This window comes from Suncus etruscus, chromosome 18 (assembly GCF_024139225.1).
Source record: "Suncus etruscus isolate mSunEtr1 chromosome 18, mSunEtr1.pri.cur, whole genome shotgun sequence".
Classification (NCBI taxonomy): Eukaryota; Metazoa; Chordata; class Mammalia; order Eulipotyphla; family Soricidae; genus Suncus; species Suncus etruscus.
This window is the reverse complement of record NC_064865.1, coordinates 33351214-33370310: the sequence shown is the minus strand read 5'-3', so window position 1 is coordinate 33370310 and position 19097 is coordinate 33351214. Positions and strand designations below refer to the sequence as shown.

The window sequence follows — 19097 nt, the reverse complement described above, 5'->3', positions numbered from 1 at the left end:
TTTCTTTCTTTCTTTCTTTCTTTCTTTCTTTCTTTCTTTCTTTCTTTCTTTCTTTCTTTCTTTCTTTCTTTCTTTCTTTCTTTCTTCTTCTTTCTTTCTTTCTTTCTTTCTTTTTCTTTCTTTTCTTTCTTTCTTCTTTCTTCTTTCTTTTCTTTCTTTCTTTCTTTCTTTTTCTCTCTCTTTTCTCTCTCTCTCTCTCTCTTCTTTCTTTCTTTCTTTCTTTCTTTCTTTCTTCTTCTTCTTTCTTTCTCTTTCTCTCTCTCTCTTTCTTTCTCCTTTCTTCTTTCTTTCTCTCTTTCTCTCTTTTTCTTTCTCTCTCTCTTTCTTTCTTTCTCTCTCTTTCTTTCTCTCTCTTTTCTTCTCTCTCTCTCTCTCTCTCTCTTTCTTTCTTCTTTCTTTCTTTTCTTTCTTTCTCTTTCTTTCTTTCTTTCTTTTCTTCTCTTTCTTTCTTTCTTTTCTTTTTTCTTCTTTCTTTCTTCTTTTTCTTTCTTTCTTTCTTTCTTTCTTCTTTCTTTCTTTCTTTCTTTCTTTCTTCTTCTTCTTTTTTCTTTCTTTCTCTTTCTTTCTTTCTTTCTTATTTTTTGGACCACACTCGTTTGATGCTCAGGGGTTACTCCTGGCTAAGCTCTCAGAAATTGCCCCTGGCTTTGGGGGACCATATGGGACACTGGGGGATCAAACCGTGGTCCTTCCTTGGCTAGCGCTTGCAAGGCAGACACCTTACCTCTAGCACCACCTCACCAGCCCCACTCTTTCTTTTTTTTTTAATAATATATTTATTTAAACACCTTGATTACAAACATGATTGTGGTTTGGTTTCAGTCATGTAAAGAACACCCCCTTTCACCAGTGCAACATTCCTACAACCAATGTCTATTGATTTCTCTGCATCTATTGATATGATCATGTGATATTTTTGTTGTTGTTGTTGATGTGTATTATGTGGATAGATTTACGGATGTTAAACCATCCTCTCATTCCTGGAATGAAACCTACTTGATCATAGTGAATGATCTTCTTAATGAGGTATTGGATCCTATTTGCCAGAATTATGTTGAAGATATTTGCATCTGTATTTATCAGGGATATTGGTCTGTAATTTTCTTTTTTGGCAGCATCTTTGTCTGGTTTTGGTATCAAGGTGATGTTGGCTTCATAAAAGCTATTTGGCAGTGTTCCCATTTTTTCAATTTCATGAAAGAGCCTGGCCAGGATTGAAAGGTTTGTAAATCCATCTGGGCCTGGGCTTTTCTTTTTGGGCACACATTTATTACCATTTTAATTTCCTCAATGGTGATGGGATGTTTTGATATGCTACATCCTCCTTACTCAACAGTAGAAGATTATAAGAGTTCAAGAATTTATCCATTTCTTCCAGGTTCTCATATTTAGTGGCATAGAGTTTTTCAAAGTAGTCTCTGATTAAAATAAATGACTTAGTATTTGAATTAAAAGAAGAATCCTTAGGAAAAGGAATGCCTTTAAATTTTTAAGTGTTTTTCAGGGAGTGCCATCAAGGACTGGAGATCAGGGTTCTGGGAAAAAAAGTTGTAAAAGTCAGATTCCAATGGAGCTCCTGGGCTCTCCCTGCTTCTGAACCCCCTACAAAGGAGGAGCTCCATGCTTCTAGGGAGCATAACAAAGTACCTTCACCTCATTGATGCCCAGGTTCAAACAGTTGTGCTGACTCAGATCCCTCCCTCACTGTTCCTGGATTTCTCAGAACTCGAGAGGAGCGCGGTGGCGCCGCCGTGTGACCACACGCAGAACTACAAGAGCGCTTCTTTCTCTTGATTGCTCAATCAAGATTGATTTCCCTGATTTCCCTGGTTTCCAGCAGTTGTACAGGATTTTGTACCCAAGGGGCAGCCCCTGGCAGGTAAGGGTCTGAGCGTATTTCCTCCCCATCTGGTGACCATTTCACTCAAGCCTCAAGGAAGAGTATCTATATCATACAGGTTTCGAGTTGGTTCTCAGGTGCCAGGTTCTGCTATACTTACAGGAATGAGGGGGGGTACAAGAGCACCTCCTTCTGGGAGCCAACCAAGATTCTCCTACTCTGGTGTGCAAAAAGGGGTCAGGGAAGTTCCCAGGGAACTATTTAGTGAGTAGGATAGGGCGACTCTTATGGACATCACAGGATGGAACCCAAAGGAAGCAGAGTGGAGGATTCATCTTAGATGTCACCTGGGCCATTGGATGGCTTAGGGGGTAGGAGGGACTCTGGGGCTCTGGGTGGGGAGCTGGAGAGTCTCTAAGTTGCTGGCAGGTCATCACAGTGATGTTGGCTCTATTATTGGTAAGTCTATGTCATAGGCAATTTTCCATAGTTGTAATATAATGCAAATGTGAATAGAAGGAGCTGACATGTGGGGCAGGTAGACAGGGATAGTGCTCCATCCAGATCCAGAAAATTCTCCTCAACTCCCTGTACTGGGTATCAAGACCATTCAGAGTATTAAGGCCTGTGCTCTGGGCCAATCAGATCTGGAAGCTGATTTTGAATTCTGTAGTAGGAATTTAGAGGGGGGGGGTCTGAGTCTAACCCCTCCTCACAGCTCAGGGCACTTTCAGGGCATTGTTGAAATTTTTTGTATATTAGAATTTTAAAGAGGCCGGAGAGATAGCATGGAGGTATGGTGTTTGCTTTGAATGCAGAAGGACGATGGTTTGAATCCCAGCAATCCATATGGTTCCCTAAGGCTGCCAGGAATGATTTCTGAGCACAGAGCCAGGAGTAAACCCTGAATGCCAATGAGTGTGATTCCCCCCCCCCAAAAAAAAAGAATTTCAATATGTCAATTAATTCCTCTGCCTCCACTGTTATGAATTAAAAAAATCTATAATCAGATGGTTGCTTCCATGTTGTGTCCTCTAATTACCAGTTTGTGATTGATTATTCATTTATTTATATCACATTTATTAACCTGGAACAATGTACTAATAAAGATTCAAAGATTCACTTTCTAAGAGAGGCCCCTGTGGACCTCAGTTGTTTTCTGGTTCCAGCTCCAGTTCTCATGAGGCAGGAAGGGTCTGCTTCAAAGTTTCAGAGTTCATCCAGGTGCTGCTGGAAATAAGACTCAGCTCCCTGTCATGTGGGTGTCTTCCCACTGACTGTCCACACTATGTGGCTGTGACTGACCCTCTATGAGTGAACAGTATTGTAGGCTAGGACAGAACCACTGGGTCTAGTCAGCCTTGTTCTGGGATCTTCACCTCACCAAGAAAATAGAAGTTTGGGGCTGGAGAGATAGCATGGAGGTAAGGCATTTGCCTTTCATGCAGAAGGACGGTGATTCGGATCCTGGCATTCCATATGGTCCCCCTGAGCCTGCCAGGGGCAATTTCTAAGCATTGAGCCAGGAGTAACCCCTGAGTGCTACCAGGTGTGACCCAAAAACCAAAAAAAAAAAAAAAAAAAAAAAAAGAAAGAAAGCTAAAACACACTCAGAACAGGTTATTGAGGAGTAAAGAATGTGGAGACAGATGAAGCCAACAATCCACCTTTTGATCACAAATTATTTACATTTTTCCCACATGCAAAATAAATGAACAAGAGGTCCTAAAAGTCTATTTCCATCCAGACTTACCACAGAGTCCCAAGTGTCACCATCTAGTCCTGGGTGGCACTGAGGAGGCATCTGAGAGTATGTGTGTGACACCTTCTATACTCTGGAGCCTCCTGACTGGGACAAGTCATTTGTGCCATGGTCTCAGTGTAAGAAGTGGGACATGTCTAAACAGTTCAGCAAACTGGAACTGGTTATTTCCCTGATTCCTTACACTGCAGACCCCGTACTTCTCCCCCACTACATTTAGTGGGTGGCAGGGAACCCCTCCCTGGGAGAGCAAACCCCACTGTGTCCCATATTCTTGCATTGGAACATAATCCCCATGTAAAAGTGACTATGTGCTGAACTCTGACTTAGGATTTGGTGATACAGAGACTGGAGCAGTGCAAGTGCATTTGTCACCATGGTGAGTGGCAGCAGTGCCCTTATCTTCAGAAGCAGCAGTGACAGCTGCCATCAATCAGGGCCCCATGAACAGCATCACAAAGTCAGGGGTGTGGTCAGAGATATCTGTGGCCTGCAGCAGAGACTGTGGGTGCTGTGGTGTGTGTGTGTGTGGGGTGACCTACAGAGGATGGTGGTTCTGTACCTAGCTATGGTGTCACCCTGATGACCACATCCAAATGTCCATGCTGACATCTGTAGGTACGTCATATATTACTGTATATTATATGTATTATATATTATACTGTATATTATATGTATTAGTACTGTACTGTATATTATATGTATTAGTGTCTTGTAAGTAGTACATGATACACAGATACATTTCACATTTCTCTAGCCCTTTACTAAATCTCATATTAGGAAAATGTGGAGTCAATTGTTTGCAGTAAGCAGAAATTCACGTAGGAAATACACAGATTTTCCTAAGGCTGAGTTCATACCCATTTCTTAATTCCACTGACCGTACCCCACAGCACAGGTGTCTCTTGCTTTTTTTTTTCCAGAAGAAAACATCTACATTTGGATGTAAGGGCTGGAGAGATAGCATGGAGGTGGAGCATTTGCTTTGCATGCAGAAGGACAGTGGTTTGAATCCTGGCATCCCATATCATCCCCGAGCCTGCCTTGAGTGATTTCTGAGTGTAAAGCCAGGAGTAACCCCTGAGCACTGCCTTGTGTGATCAAAAAGCAAAAAAAGGGTAAATGTGGATATAAGCCCCTCCCATTCAGGATGCTCTCTGCTGACTGACTCAATGGTTCCCAATGCTGCTGAATCCCAGCACTGCTTTGAGTTTCTTGCAAATACTGGGCCTCCTTAGGAGTCAGCACATGGGGCACGGAACAGAGGTATCTACTTGTAACACTTAGTTACAAGCAGAGAGGACTAAAGAGATGCACAGCCACTGGGTCTGGTCTCTTTTATTGCTACTAACTTGGGCCTCACCTCCAACCAAGTTGTCAACTAGACTCCTCCAATCCAGACTCCCTGAGTCTTAAAAAACTGTCCAAGTGACCCCTGTGCTCAAGGCCACTTGGGGACTACCTGTCACTTCCACGCAGCGTCACATCTGTGAGGCCTGTACTTGGTATAGGGCTGATCATATCCCCCAGTTCTGATGGTTGAGGGCTTGGTCTTTGCCTTTTCTGAGTCATCACTGCTGATTATATTTAACCTTCAGGGGTTAAATACAATTGAAGTCACCTCCCAAATCAGTTACTCCCACTCAGACATCCCACCAAAATTCAGACTTGTCTGTCCAGCTGCCAATATTACCTATATTACTTTTGTTGTTGTTGTTGTTTTGTAGCAACACCTGGCAGTTCTCAGGGGTTACTCCTGCTCTACACTCAGAAATCACTCCTGCTGGGCTTGAGAGGGAGGTTGAGGATCAAACAAGGTCATCTAATTAGCCCTACCTGGTGTACTATTGCTCCAACTCCAAGGATGTTCAGTTTTTCCTAGATTTCATTCTATGAGGTTTTCCAGATCAAAAAATATCACCCATATATCTGGCACAAATGAATGGAAAATTGTGTACATCACCTTCTTATTCCAAAGAGTGTTTGTGATTATTACTGTAAACTCAGCCTAAAAGATGTGTTGTGGTAGCTGCAAAATATCCTAGTGATATCAATGTCACCCCCCCTTTTCTAAGAAATGCTTCTCACCCTCTTTTTATTTCCCTCCCACACTAGCCCTCCTGCCCACCACAGCACACAGCATTTTCTCTTTCAGATATAAGAATGTTGGGGTAGGGCCGGGCGGTGGCGCTAAAGGTAAGGTGCCTGCCTTGCCTGCGCTAGCCTTGGACGGACCGCGGTTCGATCCCCCGGTGTCCCATATGGTCCCCCAAGCCAGGAGCAACTTCTGAGCACATAACCAGGAGTAACCCCTGAGCATTACCGGGTGTGGCCCAAAAATCAAAAAAAAAAAAAAAAAAAAAAAAGAATGTTGGGGTAATAAATCCCATTTTCTAAATTCTAAATTTGAGAGTAACTGAGACTACTTTATTATCCATGAACTCATATCACAGATACCAGGATTACTAAAACTGAGTGTGAGGGATGTAGTGAGGTGGGTAGGGGCGAGATCAGGCTTCAGAAAGCATACACAACCAACTGGAATTCACTGAAAGTGAAAAACAATAAGACTACCCCTCACCTAGCTGAATCCAGAATTAAATCCTAAAAGAAGGGCAGAACAATTGGAAAGAACATCCCAGAATACAGCCCTACCATAGGGCAAGAGACAGAGGAATCTGAACATTCATCCCTTGATACCACAGAGAGTTCTGTGTGTAGGGATCCTGCTGGGTCTTAAGGGGACATGAAACACAAATGCCTCCTGAGGCTCAAAGATAGACACATAGAGAGAATGAAATGTGAATGTGTGTACAAGAAAACAGGCACTATCCTCCACAGTCAACAAATACACAGAAACATAGAGCTGAGGAGCAGATCCAGGCCTAAGCATAGACTGGCGAGCACAAAAACCTTCACTGTCCTCATCCTGGGACAGAATGAAGCCTGGGTGTTGCTGGAGTTCCTGTGATAAAAGGCCTGGTAGGAGAAGGTGCTACTGAGAAAAAGGAGCAGAAGAAATGACCCACACTGCTGATTGACAACATATAAATCCACAATGCACTGAGACAAACTGAGCACAGGCTCTGTCCCCTTCATCTCCTCAAAGCCTCTCCTGTCACATCTCTGACAAACACAAAACACATGTGAATTCTGGGAAGATCACAGAATTTCCATTTATTCCCTCTTAAATTCTAGGAATCTCCTTTATTAATCTATAAATTTCACAAATAAGAATGAAGAAAATTCAAATTAGGTGCGTATTCCAATAGAAAATATTCAGGATAAGAACCAGATGGAGGGCCGGGAAGGTGGCGCTGGAGATAAGGTGTCTGCCTTGTAAGCGCTACCAAGGAACGGACCGCGGTTCGATCCCCCGGCGTCCCATATGGTCCCCCCAAGCCAGGGGCGATTTCTGAGCACATAGCCAGGAGTAACCCCTGAGCGTCAAATGGGTGTGGCCCAAAAACCAAAAAAAAAAAAAAAAAAAAAAAGAACCAGATGGAGGTAGCACTCTCCTATCTCTGAATGTGACAGAATAGGTCAGGATATCAGGGAAGAGAACAGAGATCAGTGTGGGGTAGGTCTCGTAGGTGGCAGTGGGCTGGTGTCCCCTTCCAAACCATGACAGGACAACAGACACAGTAAGGTCCCTTGGAAGAAAGAGAACCAGCAGATCTTGAATCACAAAATGGAAACATGAGGACATCTTGCAACCATCAGTCCCAGGCAGGGCAGATCTCTCACACTGGGAATAAAAAAACAATGAACAGAATCAAATGAATTTCAGAAGTTCATATCTGAACAGACTCATAACGTCCTTCTCAAAGAACCTCCAAACCGAGTCACCTTAGCCAATGCCTTCACGTCAGGCCCCCAGAGTCTTAACTTTAGGATTCATGAGAGACTCATCAGAGCCCTGGGCACTGTTGCTGCCTGGGAAAGAACAAACAGCACAAGGTCAAAGCCCCTGTGATAGGACTAAAGGGGAACCTTGGGTATGAGAACAATCCACAAGATCCTGCATTCTCTCTCCCCAGGGTGTAAGGGATTTCCCACTCAACACAAACTCACTTGCAGCCTGAATGTACTGTCCTCCTTTTTTGCCTGTGGGAAAACATAAGAAAATATGAGAAACATGGGAAAACATTGGAAAATATGAGAAGATAGGGAGACACTGGATCATGAGAGCTCAGGAAACTCTCCAGTCCAGGATCCCAGGGAAGCTATAGAACTCTGAAGCCAGAGAGCAGGATCAGGAAACATCGAGAAATGAGATGCTCCTGGACTGCACCAGCCTCTTTCTGGAGGTCTGTGCCCAGTAGGAAGATGCCCTGAGTCCACTGAGAATCTGGTTCATCACCAGCTTATCAAGGTGGAAGTCTTTCATTTCATAAACCTGAGAGCTGCACACAGGGCAAGTGTGAGGAACCAGCTCAGGGTTATGGGTGAAGCTTTCCACTCATGAAAGAGGAGAAATTCTGGGTGGGGGTGAGAACTCCAAAGTGAGACAAGGAAACTCAGAGCTACCGTCCATCCTACCTGAGTGCTTCCTCTTGTATATCACAGCTCCCACTATTGTCACAGCCATCACAGCCATAAGGACAACCAGGCCAATAATGATGCCCATGGAGAGGGCAGACTGAGGAAGGGGTTCTGGGAAAAAAAGGAAAGAGAGGTCCGATCCCGAATACTCTGATGTTACCCAGAGGGCCCTCTCCTGATTCACCTGAAAACAGTGTCTATGCCCCTATTCCCCTCCTTACCCCATCTCAGGATGTCAGGCTCTGGCAGTCCCTGATGCTGCACATAGCATGTGTATCTCTGTTCCTCTCCAGATGGCACCACCACAGACGCCCACTTCTGGAAGTTTCCATCCCCTGAAGGTCTGGTCTCCACCAACTCTACGTCCTGGGCCAGTTCCTCCCCATCACGCTGCCAGGTCAGGGAAATCTCCGCAGGGTAAAAGCCCAGAGCCCAACACCTCAGGGTGACCTCGTGATCAGAGAAGGGGTGGCGGGCTATGTGTCTCTTGGGGGGTTCTGAGTAGAAATAATGACAAAAATCATACTCTCATTTACTTCCGTGATATGGATGAACAGGGAATTGGTTTAGAATAAGGAGGTTAAAAATTAAACAAACACAAGGATATGCAGATTCCAGGATCTTTAATACAGAAACCTAACACCAACAACAGTGACTGCATGAAAAATAAAAGTGTTTTGGCACTACAGAAAATGACTTGGATTGGACAACTTAGTATGCCTGGAGCCTAGAGTTGGTCTTATGCCAGAAACTTCAGAGGTAGGGTCTCCTTGTATTTAGGTCCAGGCTTTTCCTTTTCATGTCCCCCATATTTTTGTGGGCCTCTGCAAACAACAATTGCCACTATAACACCATTTTTACTGTGCTTCTTTGACTCTAAACCTTAAGAAAAAACCAGTTAAACTTTTGAGGTTAACTTAAACTAATATGTATGTGCATGGAACTGTAAAAAAAAATACTATGCCTTTAATGTTTAAGGAGTTACATAAATTTTATGGCTTTAGATTGCTTTGTGTACTGCTAAGAATGTACTACAATCTGGGGACTTGAGGGACAAAGTAATTGAGCATTGTTCTTTGGCTAAAAGTTCAAAATTAAGGTGTCAGCAAGGGGATTTCTTCTGAGACTTGTGTTTATGGGTGATTGTCCTCCCACTGTAACTTTACCTTGTCCTCTTCCTTCGCATCTCTGTTTTCATAATAAAATAAAAAATTACATAAAAAATAAACAAACAAACACAAAAAACAAAAGGAAACAATAACAGCAGGCAGAAACCTGGCTAAGGAAACTGACACAGAACTCGGAAACCAGGTGGGTCCCTCCCTCTGCTGTTCTGAGACTGAAGCCCGTTTTCTTCGCCATTGTGGGGAGTCGGCCCGCTCAAGAGGGATCAGGGGTCCTCACCTCCCGGGGCCCTGGAACCTACCTGCGCGCAGCAGCGTCTCGTTCCAGATCCGCAGGTATCTGCGGAGCGACTCCACGCACCTGCCTTCCGCGAACTTCCGGTAAAGAGTAGCCTCTCCCTTCTGCTCCCACTTGCGCTTGGTGATCTGTGCCACCCCGTCCGCTGCCGTCCAGGAGCGCAGATCCTCGTTGAGCGCGATGTAGTCGGCGCCGTCGTAGGCGTACTGGCTGTAGCCGCGCAGGAGGCGCCCGTCCGGCCCCACGTCGCAGCCGTGCATCCTCTGGTAGGTGTGAGCACCTGAGGTGGACAGAGAGCAGTCCAGAACCGAAAGCGAAAGCGGGGCCCATCCCGCGGCTCCTCCCGGCCCAGAGTTCGGGACGGGACCCCCAGCCTCGGGGGATCGCTGGGACCCCACTCGGGGCGACCCGGCCCGGCTCACCGCCCTCGCTCTGGTTGTAGGAGCCGGGGAGGGTGTCCAGGCACTGTCTGTAAGTCTGGACGTTTCTCCTCTGAACCTGCGTCTCTTCTTCCCAGTGCTCGGGCCAAAGCTGCTCGAACCCGGGCGCGCGCGGCTCCATCCTCGGGCTCCGCGAGTCGCTGTCGAAGCGCACGAACGGGGTGTCGTCCACGTAGCCGACGGCGAAGAAGCGGGGCTCCCCAAGGCCGGGCCGGGACATGGCGGTGTAGAAATACCGCAGGGAGTGGGGACCTGAGGGCGGGGAGGGTGAGTCTCGGCCCGCCTCGGGTCCCAGGGTGACAGCGGGGAGGGGGCTCTGGAGACGGGAAGGGGCAGCGGGGCCGACAAGGGCGACACTTGGGAGAAGTTGAAGCGTGGGGGACAGGCGCAGCCGGTGCGACATCTGGGCCCGGGACGCGAAGAAGCGTCTCCCCGGGGATCCTGAGTCCCCAACGGGGTGTCCCCGCCTGCCCGCAAAGAACTTCCCTCCGACCCCGCACTCACCTGCCAGGCTCTGGGTGAGGTCCGCCAGGCCCCCGGAGAACAGCAGGAGAAGGACTTGGAGCCCCGGGAGCCACATTTTCAGAGCTCGGGGAATTGGGACTCTGGGTCGGTCCGCGACACTTTACAACCCGGAGCCGCGGGGACGCGGATTGGCTGCGCTAGACACAGACACCCAATGGAAGTGTGGACTGTGTGTGTCTGTGTCTGTGTCCAGTCTGTGTACAGACGCTGAGTTAGAAGTAAAACTGGGAATACCGGGAACCCTCAGCAGGAGCTCCTGCTGCCAACCTCGCCCTGGGCTCAGAGTCTCTGAGAGCCACACCTGGGACCTGGGACTTCGTCCTCTGCAGCTGCTCCCGCACTCCCTCCACCTTTGTCACACTGTCTCTCAGTGTCCTGCTCCCGGGACTGAGTCAATGTCTTTCCACCGTTTTCATTTCAGGATCTCAGCAGAGGCATACAAATTACTGCAGATCCCAGAGCTGTTTCGATATACATAGGTTATGCTTATCACTCTTGACCGTGCTAGGAATTTGAATGAAAAGTTCTTAAATTGATTTCATAGGAAGAGCATCAACAATTTATTGCATCTTAAGAGAAAGTCTTCAAAAATAACTAAATTGGCTTAAGGGACACATGCCCCGGGTTTCTGTCAGGGCACTACATGGTCCCTACTGGGCTGGAGTCCCAGCAGCAGCACATCTTCCTGAAAACTTCTTGGAAGGTTCTGCCCCCAAATAAAAAGAAAAAAGAAAAACCTGTTCAAAAAATAATAGGGAGGGACTGGAGAGATAGCACGGACGTAGGGCGTTTGCCTTGAATGTAGAAGAACAGTGGTTCGAATCCTGGCATCCCATATGGTCCCCCGAGCCTGCCAGGAGCGATTTCTGAGAGTAGAGCCCAGAATAACCCCTAAGCGCCGGGTGTGCCTCAAAAAACAAAACAAAACAAACCAAACACACACACACACACACACACACACACACACACACACACACAGGGATTATGGCAGAGTAGATCCTTTAATTTTTTATTTTTTAATTTTAAACACCTTGATCACAAACATGATTGTGGTTGGGTTTCAGTCATGTAAAGAACACCCCCTTCACTGGTGCAACATTCCCATCACCAATGTCCCAGATTTCCCTCCTCCACACCCCACCCCAGCCTGTACTCTAGACAGGCTTTCTACTTCCCTCATTCATACACATAGTTATGATAGCTCTCAATGTAGTCATTTCTCTAACTACACTCAACATGCTTTGTGGTAAGCTTCATGTAGTGGGCTGGAACTTCTAGCCCTCCTCTCTTTTGTCTCTGAAATTTATTAGAAGAATGTCTTTTATTTTTCTTAAACACATAGATGAGTGAGACTATTCTGCGTCTATCTCTCTCCCTCTGACTTATTTCACTCAGCATAATAGATTTCATGTACATCCATGTACAGGAAAATTTCATGACTTCATCTCTCCTGACAGCTGCATAATATTCCATTGTGTATATGTACCACAGTTTCTTTAGCCATTTATCTGCTGAAGGCCATCTTGGTTGTTTCCAGAGTCTACCTATGATAAATAGTGCTGCAATGAATATAGGTGTAAGGAAGAGATTTTTGTATTGTATTTTTGTGTTCCTAGGGTATATCCCTAGGAGTAGTATAGCAAGATCATATGGGAGCTCAATTTCCAGTTTTTGGAGGAATCTCCATATCGCTTTCCATAAAGGTTGGACTAGATGGCATTCCCACAAGCAGTGGATAAGAGTTCCTTTCTCTCCACATCCTCCCCTGCATGGCTTGTTCTCATTCTTTGTGATGTGTGCCAATCTCTGTGGTGTGAGATGGTACCTCATAGTTGTTTTGATTTGCATCTCCCTGATGATTAGTGATGTGGAGCATTTTTTCATGTGCCTTTTGGCCATTTGTATTTCTTCTTTGTCAAAATGTCCATTTCTTCTCCCCAATTTTGTTGAGGTTAGATTTTTTTTTCTTGAAAAGTTCTGTCAGTGCTTTGTATATTTTGGATATTAGTCCCTTATTTGATGGGTATTGGGTGAAAAATTTCTCCCACTCAGAAGGGTGGCTCTTGTATCCTGGGCACTGTTTCCTTTGATGTGCAGAAGCTTCTGAGCTTGATATATTCCCGTCTATTTATCTCTGCTTCCACTTGTTTTGGAGAGAGCTATTTTCTCATTGAAAATGCCTTTAGGGCCGGGCGGTGGCGCTGGAGGTAAGGTGCCTGCCTTGCCTGCACTAGCCTAGGATGGACCGCGGTTCGATCCCCCGGCGTCCCATATGGTCCCCCAAGAAGCCAGGAGCAACTTCTGAGCGCATAGCCAGGAGTAACCCCTGAGCGTCACAGGGTGTGGCCCAAAAAAACCAAAAAAAAAAAAAAATGGGGCCGGGCGGTGGCGCTGGAGGTAAGGTGCCTGCCTTGCCTGCCTGCTCTAGTCTAGGACGGACCGCGGTTCGATCCCCCGGCGTCCCATATGGTCCCCCAAGAAGCCAGGAGCAACTTCTGAGCGCATAGCCAGGAGTAACCCCTGAGCGTCACAGGGTGTGGCCCAAAAACAAAACAAAAAACAAAAAACAAAAAAAAAAAAAAGAAAATGCCTTTAATATTAATGTCATGGAGTGTGTTACCTAAATGTTGTTCTATACACCTTATGGTATCAGGTCTGATATCAAGGTCTTAATACATTTGGATTTTACCTTCTTACATGGTGTTAGCTGGGGGTCTAAGTTTGCTTTTTTTTTTTTTTTTTTTTTGCAGGTGGCAAGCCAGTTATGCCAACATTATTTGTTGAAGAGGATTTCCCTGCTTCATTTAGGATTTCTTGCTCCTTTATAAAAAATTGGTGACTGTATGTCTGGGGAACATTCTCTGAGTACTCAAGCCTATTCTACTGATCTGAGGGTCTGTCTTTATTTCTATACCATGACGTTTTGATAACTACTGCTTTGTAATGCAGTTTTATTTGTGGAAAGTTAATGTCTTCCATATTTATTTTCCCAAGGAGTGCTTTAGTTATTTGAGGATGTTTATTGTTCCAAATAAATTTCAGAAGTGTTTGATCCACTTATTTGAAGAATGTCATGGATATCTTTAGAGGGATTGCATTAAATCTGTATAATGCTTTGAGGAGTATTGCCATTTTAATGATGTTAATCCTGCCAGTCCATGGGCAGGGTATGTGTTTCTATTTCTGTGTGTGCTCTCTTATTTCTTGGGGCAGGGTTTTATAGTTTGCTTTGTATAGGTCCTTCATGTCTTTGGTCAAGTGGACTCCAAGATATTTGAGTTTGTGTGGCACTAATGTGAATGGGTTGTTTTCTTAATGTCAATTTCTTCCCTATCATTATTGGTGTATAAAAAGGCCATTGATTTCTGTGTTGCTCTATGAATCTATTGTTTCTAGAACCTTTTTGGTTGAGTCTTTGGGGTTTTCTTTTTTTTTTTTTTTTTTTTTTTTTTGGTTTTTGGGCCACACCCTGTGACGCTCAGGGGTTACTCCTGGCTATGCGCTCAGAAATTGCTCCTGGCTTCTTGGGGGACCATATGGGACACCGGGGGATCGAACCGCGGTCCGGTCCGTCCTAGGCTAGCGCAGGCAAGGCAGGCACCTTACCTCCAGCGCCACCGCCCGGCCCCAGTCTTTGGGGTTTTCTAAGTAGAGTATCATGTCATCTGCAAACAGTGAGAGCTTGACTTCTTCCTTTCCTATCTGGATTCCCTTGATATCTTTTTCTTGCCTAATTGCTATAGCAAATACTTCCAGTACTATGTTGAATAGGAGTGGTGGGAGAGGACAGCCTTGTCTTGTACCAGAATTTAGAGGGAAGGCTTTTAGTTTTTCTCCATTGAGGATAATATTTGCCACTGGCTTGTGGTAGATGGCCTTAACTATATTAAGAAAGCTTTCTTTCATTCCCATCTTGCTGAGAGTTTTGATCAAGAATGGGTGTTGGACCTTTTCAAATGCTTCCTCTGCATCTATTTATATGATAATGTGCTTTTTATTTTTCTTGTTATAGATGTTGTGTATTATGTTGATAGATTTACGGTTAAGGTTGGTGTCATCAGATATTAATATGGCCACCCAGCTTTTTAAGGGTGTTGTTTGTTTGGATGATTTTCCTCCAGCCTTTGATTTTGAGTCTGTTTGTTCTGACTATTCAGGTGTGTTTCTTGTAGGCAGCAGAAGGTTGGGTTCATCTTTTTTTTTTTTTTTGACACTCTGTCTTTTAATTGGTGCATTTAGTCCATTGACATTGAGGGAGATAATTGTCATAGGATTTAATGTCATCTTTGTGGATAAATTTGCTGTGTTTGTTGGTTTGTCCTGTAGATATTTTGATTTTTCCTTTAAGACTGGATTTTCATCTGTGAAGTTACTGAGCTGTTGCTTATCCGTAAAGCTATGTATACTTTCTTCAAACCTGAATGTGAGTCAGGCTGGTTGCAGTATTCTAGGTGAGGCATCTATTTCATTCAGACTTGTCACCACTGTCTCCTGGCCTTGAGGGTTTCTTGTGACATGTCTGCTGTAAGTCTTAAGGATGCTCCTTTGAATGCAATTTCCATTTTTGATCTTGCTGTTTTTAGTATCCTATCTCTATCTGTGGTATTCGTCGTTGTAAGAAGGATGTGTCTTGGGGTATTTTTCTTTGGGTCTCTTTTAGATGGTACTCGTCGGGCATGCAAGATTTTTTTTTTTTTTTTTTGGTTTTTGGGCCACACCCGGCATTACTCAGGGGTTCTCCTGGCTGTCTGCTCAGAAATAGCTCCTGGCAGGCACGGGGGGGGGGGGGGGACCATATGGGACACCGGGATTTGAACCAACCACCTTTGGTCCTGGATTGGCTGCTTGCAAGGCAAACGCCGCTGTGCTATCTCTCCGGGCCCGCATGCAAGATTTGATTGCATGCAATCTTTAGCTCTGTGAGTATCTCTGTGATGATGTCTTTGACTGTTGATTCTTCCTGTGGATCTTCTTCCTGGGCTCTGGACTCCAATGATTCTTATGTTGTTTCTGTTGAGTTTATCAAAGACTTCTATTTTCATCTGTTCACATTCCTTGAGTACTTTTTCCATTGTCTGATCATATGTCTTAAGGTTCTTTTACAATCTCTTCTGCTGTATGGAGTTCTTCCGCATTTGATCTTCCAGTTCACTGATTCTGTCCTCAGCTGCTGTTACCAAGCTGGAGAGGCCCTCCACTGAGTTTTTCAGTTGAGCTAGCATGTTTTTCAGATCTGTTATTTCAGTTTGGATTTCTCTAATTTCTGTCTCTGTGGTCTGTTCAGACTGATCTATGCTTTCTTTGAGTTCTTCTAACATCCTCCATATTTCTATTCTAAACTTCTTATTTGAGAGGTTAATCAGATGGTTGGAATTTTTGGGTCATCAGAGCTATCGTCTTCATTCTCTGTGCATGGTGTTTGCCTGCGAGGTTTCCCCATTGTCATGCTTATAGAGTGATTTGTTTTCTGCGTGTTGTGGTGGGTTCATTGGTTAGAAAGAGTGTGCGGCCACGAAGCAAAGTGGAGTGGCCTTGCTCTTATGCAGCCTCTAGGAGACAGTTTTTTTTTGTGGGGCCTTCCTAGCCCTCTGAGGAGAACTTCAGAAAATCAGAACAGAGACACAAGCAAAGCCAACAGGTTCCTTCAGCTTCTCACAGTCATCAAGGGCACAGCAGGGCAGATCCTCCACAGACAAAAAAAAAAAATCAGCTCTCTGCCTGGCGACCCCCACAGCCAGTCCTTACTCACTCGGTCTTTCTTGGCCTCTTGGCCTGAGAAGCTCCAGGAGACAGTTTTTTGGGGGGGATTCGAACCAACCACCTTTGGTCCTGGATGGCCCCTCTGAGGAAAGCTTCAGGACATCAGAAAAAAGACACAAGTAAAGCCAACAGGTCCCTTCAGCTTCTCACAGTCATCAAGGGCACAGCAGGGCAGATCCTCCACAGACAAAGGAATCAGCTCTCTCTCTTTCTTTCTCCCTCTTTCTTTCCCCTTCCTTCCTCCCTCCCTCTCTTCCTCCCTCCCTCCCTTCCTCCCTTCTTCCCTCCCTCCCTTCCTCCCTCCCTCCCTCCCTTCCTTCCTCCCTCCCTTCCTTCATCCCTCCCTTCTCCCTCCCTTCCTTCCTCCCTCCCTCCCTCCAATCATCCCTTCCTTCTCCCTCCCTTCCTTCCTCCCTCCCTTCTCCCTCACTCCCTCCCTCCCTCCCTCCCTTCCTCCCTCCCTCTCTCCCTTCCTCCCTCTCTCCCTTCCTTCCTCCCTCCCTCCCTCCTCCCTCATTCCCTCCCTTCTTCCTTCCTTCCTTCCTCTTTCTTTCTTTCTTTCTTTCTTTCTTTCTTTCTTTCTTTCTTTCTTTCTTTCTTTCTTTCTTTCTTTCTTTCTTTCTTTCTTTCTTTCTTTCTTTCTTTCTTTCTTTCTTTCTTTCTTTCTTTCTATTGTACAGATTTAATGCAGTCCGTCATACCCATGACATTCTTCAAAGAAGTGGATCAAACACTCTTGAAATTCATTTGGAACAATAAATACCCACGAATAGCTAGTGCAACCCTTGGGGAAAGGAGCATGGGAGGTATAATTTTTCCAAACTTTAAATTGTATTACAAAGAGATAGTCATTAAAACAGCATGGCATTGGAACAAAGACAGACCCTCAGATCAGTGGAATAGATTTTCATATTTATAGACTGTGCCCCAGATATACAATCAATTAATCTTCTATAAAGGGACAAGAAATGCAAAATGGTGCAAGGAAAGCCTCTTCAACAAGTGGTGTTGGGACAACTGGTCAGCTGCTTGCAAAAAAAAAAAAAGTGAACTCAAACCTCCATCTAACACCACGCACCAAGGTCAAATCCAAATGTATTAAAGATCTGGATATCAAACCCAAAACCATATGTGTATAGAACAACACGTAGGTAAGACAGTCTCTGCATTGTGACTAAAGGTATCTATCTTCAAGGCAAAAACAGCACTCTCCATACAAGTGGAAACAGAGATAAACAGATCGGACTATATTAAGCTGAGAAGCTTCTGCATCAAAAGAAATAGTACCTAGGATGCAAAAGCCACCCACAGATTGGGAGAAACTATTCACCCAATACCTGTCAGACACGGGCTTATATCTAAGATACACAAGTTACTGACAGAACTTAACAAGAAAAAATCTAATGCCTCAAATAACGGGGAGAAGAAATGAACAATTTCTCAAAGAAGTACAAATTGCCAAAAGACTCGTGAAAAAATGAATTGGATTATAATTGTAGATTATGTATGATGGCATTGCTTGAATGTTTTGCTTGTGAAAATTTGAAGGTGCAATCAAATGCAACTAGTTTTCAAGACGCTATCTAGAGTATTAAGCTTTTTTTTTCTGTGTAGTTACTTAACAATTTTTTGCATTTAGGCATTTGCATCAAGTTGCTGAATAAGATTAATCTCCACATTAATTCAACAATTTCAAAAGACTATTGGTGAAGGTTGAGTATATTTTTTAGCTCTATTTACATCTCAAAGTAGAAAGATTAAGTTTATATTTACTAGAGCTCTTCAAATAAAAATCACTTTTCTATATTGTAAAAATCAGGATAGCAAAGTAAATCATACAGAAAATACTTATACTATTCAGTAAAAGGTCTGTGTATTTAAATCATACAGAAAATAAACACTTATACTATTCTGTAAAAAAAAAGTTTGTATAATTTTCTTTTCTTTTTTTTCTTTTTCTTTGGCATCTCTGCTGGGAAGTATATTTTTCTTTAACACTATTATTTTTAATAATTTGCCATGAAAGAAACCTTTTAAATATCTTAAATAATCTGAATTTACTTGTGAAAGCATATCTCAGGATATAATTTTTCCCAACTATTATTAATATATATTGCTTTGAAATAAAAAAAAGTGGAGAGTTGAGGCTTGTGGGGAGCCTAGCTGATGAAACCTGGGACATAGGACACCTCAGTAATTCCTAATCTGGTCACCCACGTGACCAAAAGGCCCATGCCTTGAGAACAAAGGAAATAGACAAAAATAAAGTAATTCAGAGCAGCCCAATATATCCAGCCAGAAAGAAAAATATAGAGTTTGCCTTTGTGTTAGCAAACATTAAGAACTCTGTTTGAATCTTATGCCTTTTAGTAAAACGTGCTCAGGTCTATCTTTTTGCCCCTCCCTATTACCTGCCCCAGTTTATGCTAATGAATGCTTGTAACTGTGATTGGTGTAAAATTTGTAACACCCCTGACGTGTTTCAGCCCTTTAAAGCTGATCCCCCAACAATAAACTTTCCTTTTTGAACAGCATGCGTTGTCTTGAAGGCTTCTGTTACTAATTTCTCTAGTTCTTCTTTACAGGTCGGTTCTGCTCGAGTGAACCCACTAATAACTAGCAACTTTCATCTCCACACCCCCGCGGGTCGGGGGACTCCCGTGAAAGTTGCAGAGTGGCGCCCACGTGGGAGCTCGAGTTACAGAATCTGATCGGGTGGCAGAGTGCGACAAGTCCGGAGCTGAATTACGTCAGGTAAAGTAAATTAAAGCAACGTAATTTAGTAGTCTAATGCCTAGGTAAA

At 44.2% G+C, this 19097-nt stretch overlaps 2 protein-coding genes across 2 annotated transcripts in view; both read right to left on the bottom strand.

Moving 5' to 3' along the window:
- Positions 1-19097, bottom strand: part of PRR3 (proline rich 3) — a 641937-nt gene that overhangs the window by 169716 nt on the left and 453124 nt on the right. The gene's annotated exons all lie outside the window — the stretch shown is intronic.
- Positions 7471-10603, bottom strand: LOC125995779 (patr class I histocompatibility antigen, B-2 alpha chain-like). Its single transcript, XM_049764768.1, has 7 exons — positions 10514-10603; positions 9992-10261; positions 9574-9849; positions 8369-8644; positions 8145-8258; positions 7677-7709; positions 7471-7538 (listed from the first exon to the last, which is right to left on the bottom strand). The coding sequence occupies exons 1-7, from the start codon at positions 10587-10589 to the stop codon at positions 7471-7473; spliced, it is 1113 nt and encodes a 370-aa protein (XP_049620725.1). The 5' UTR covers positions 10590-10603.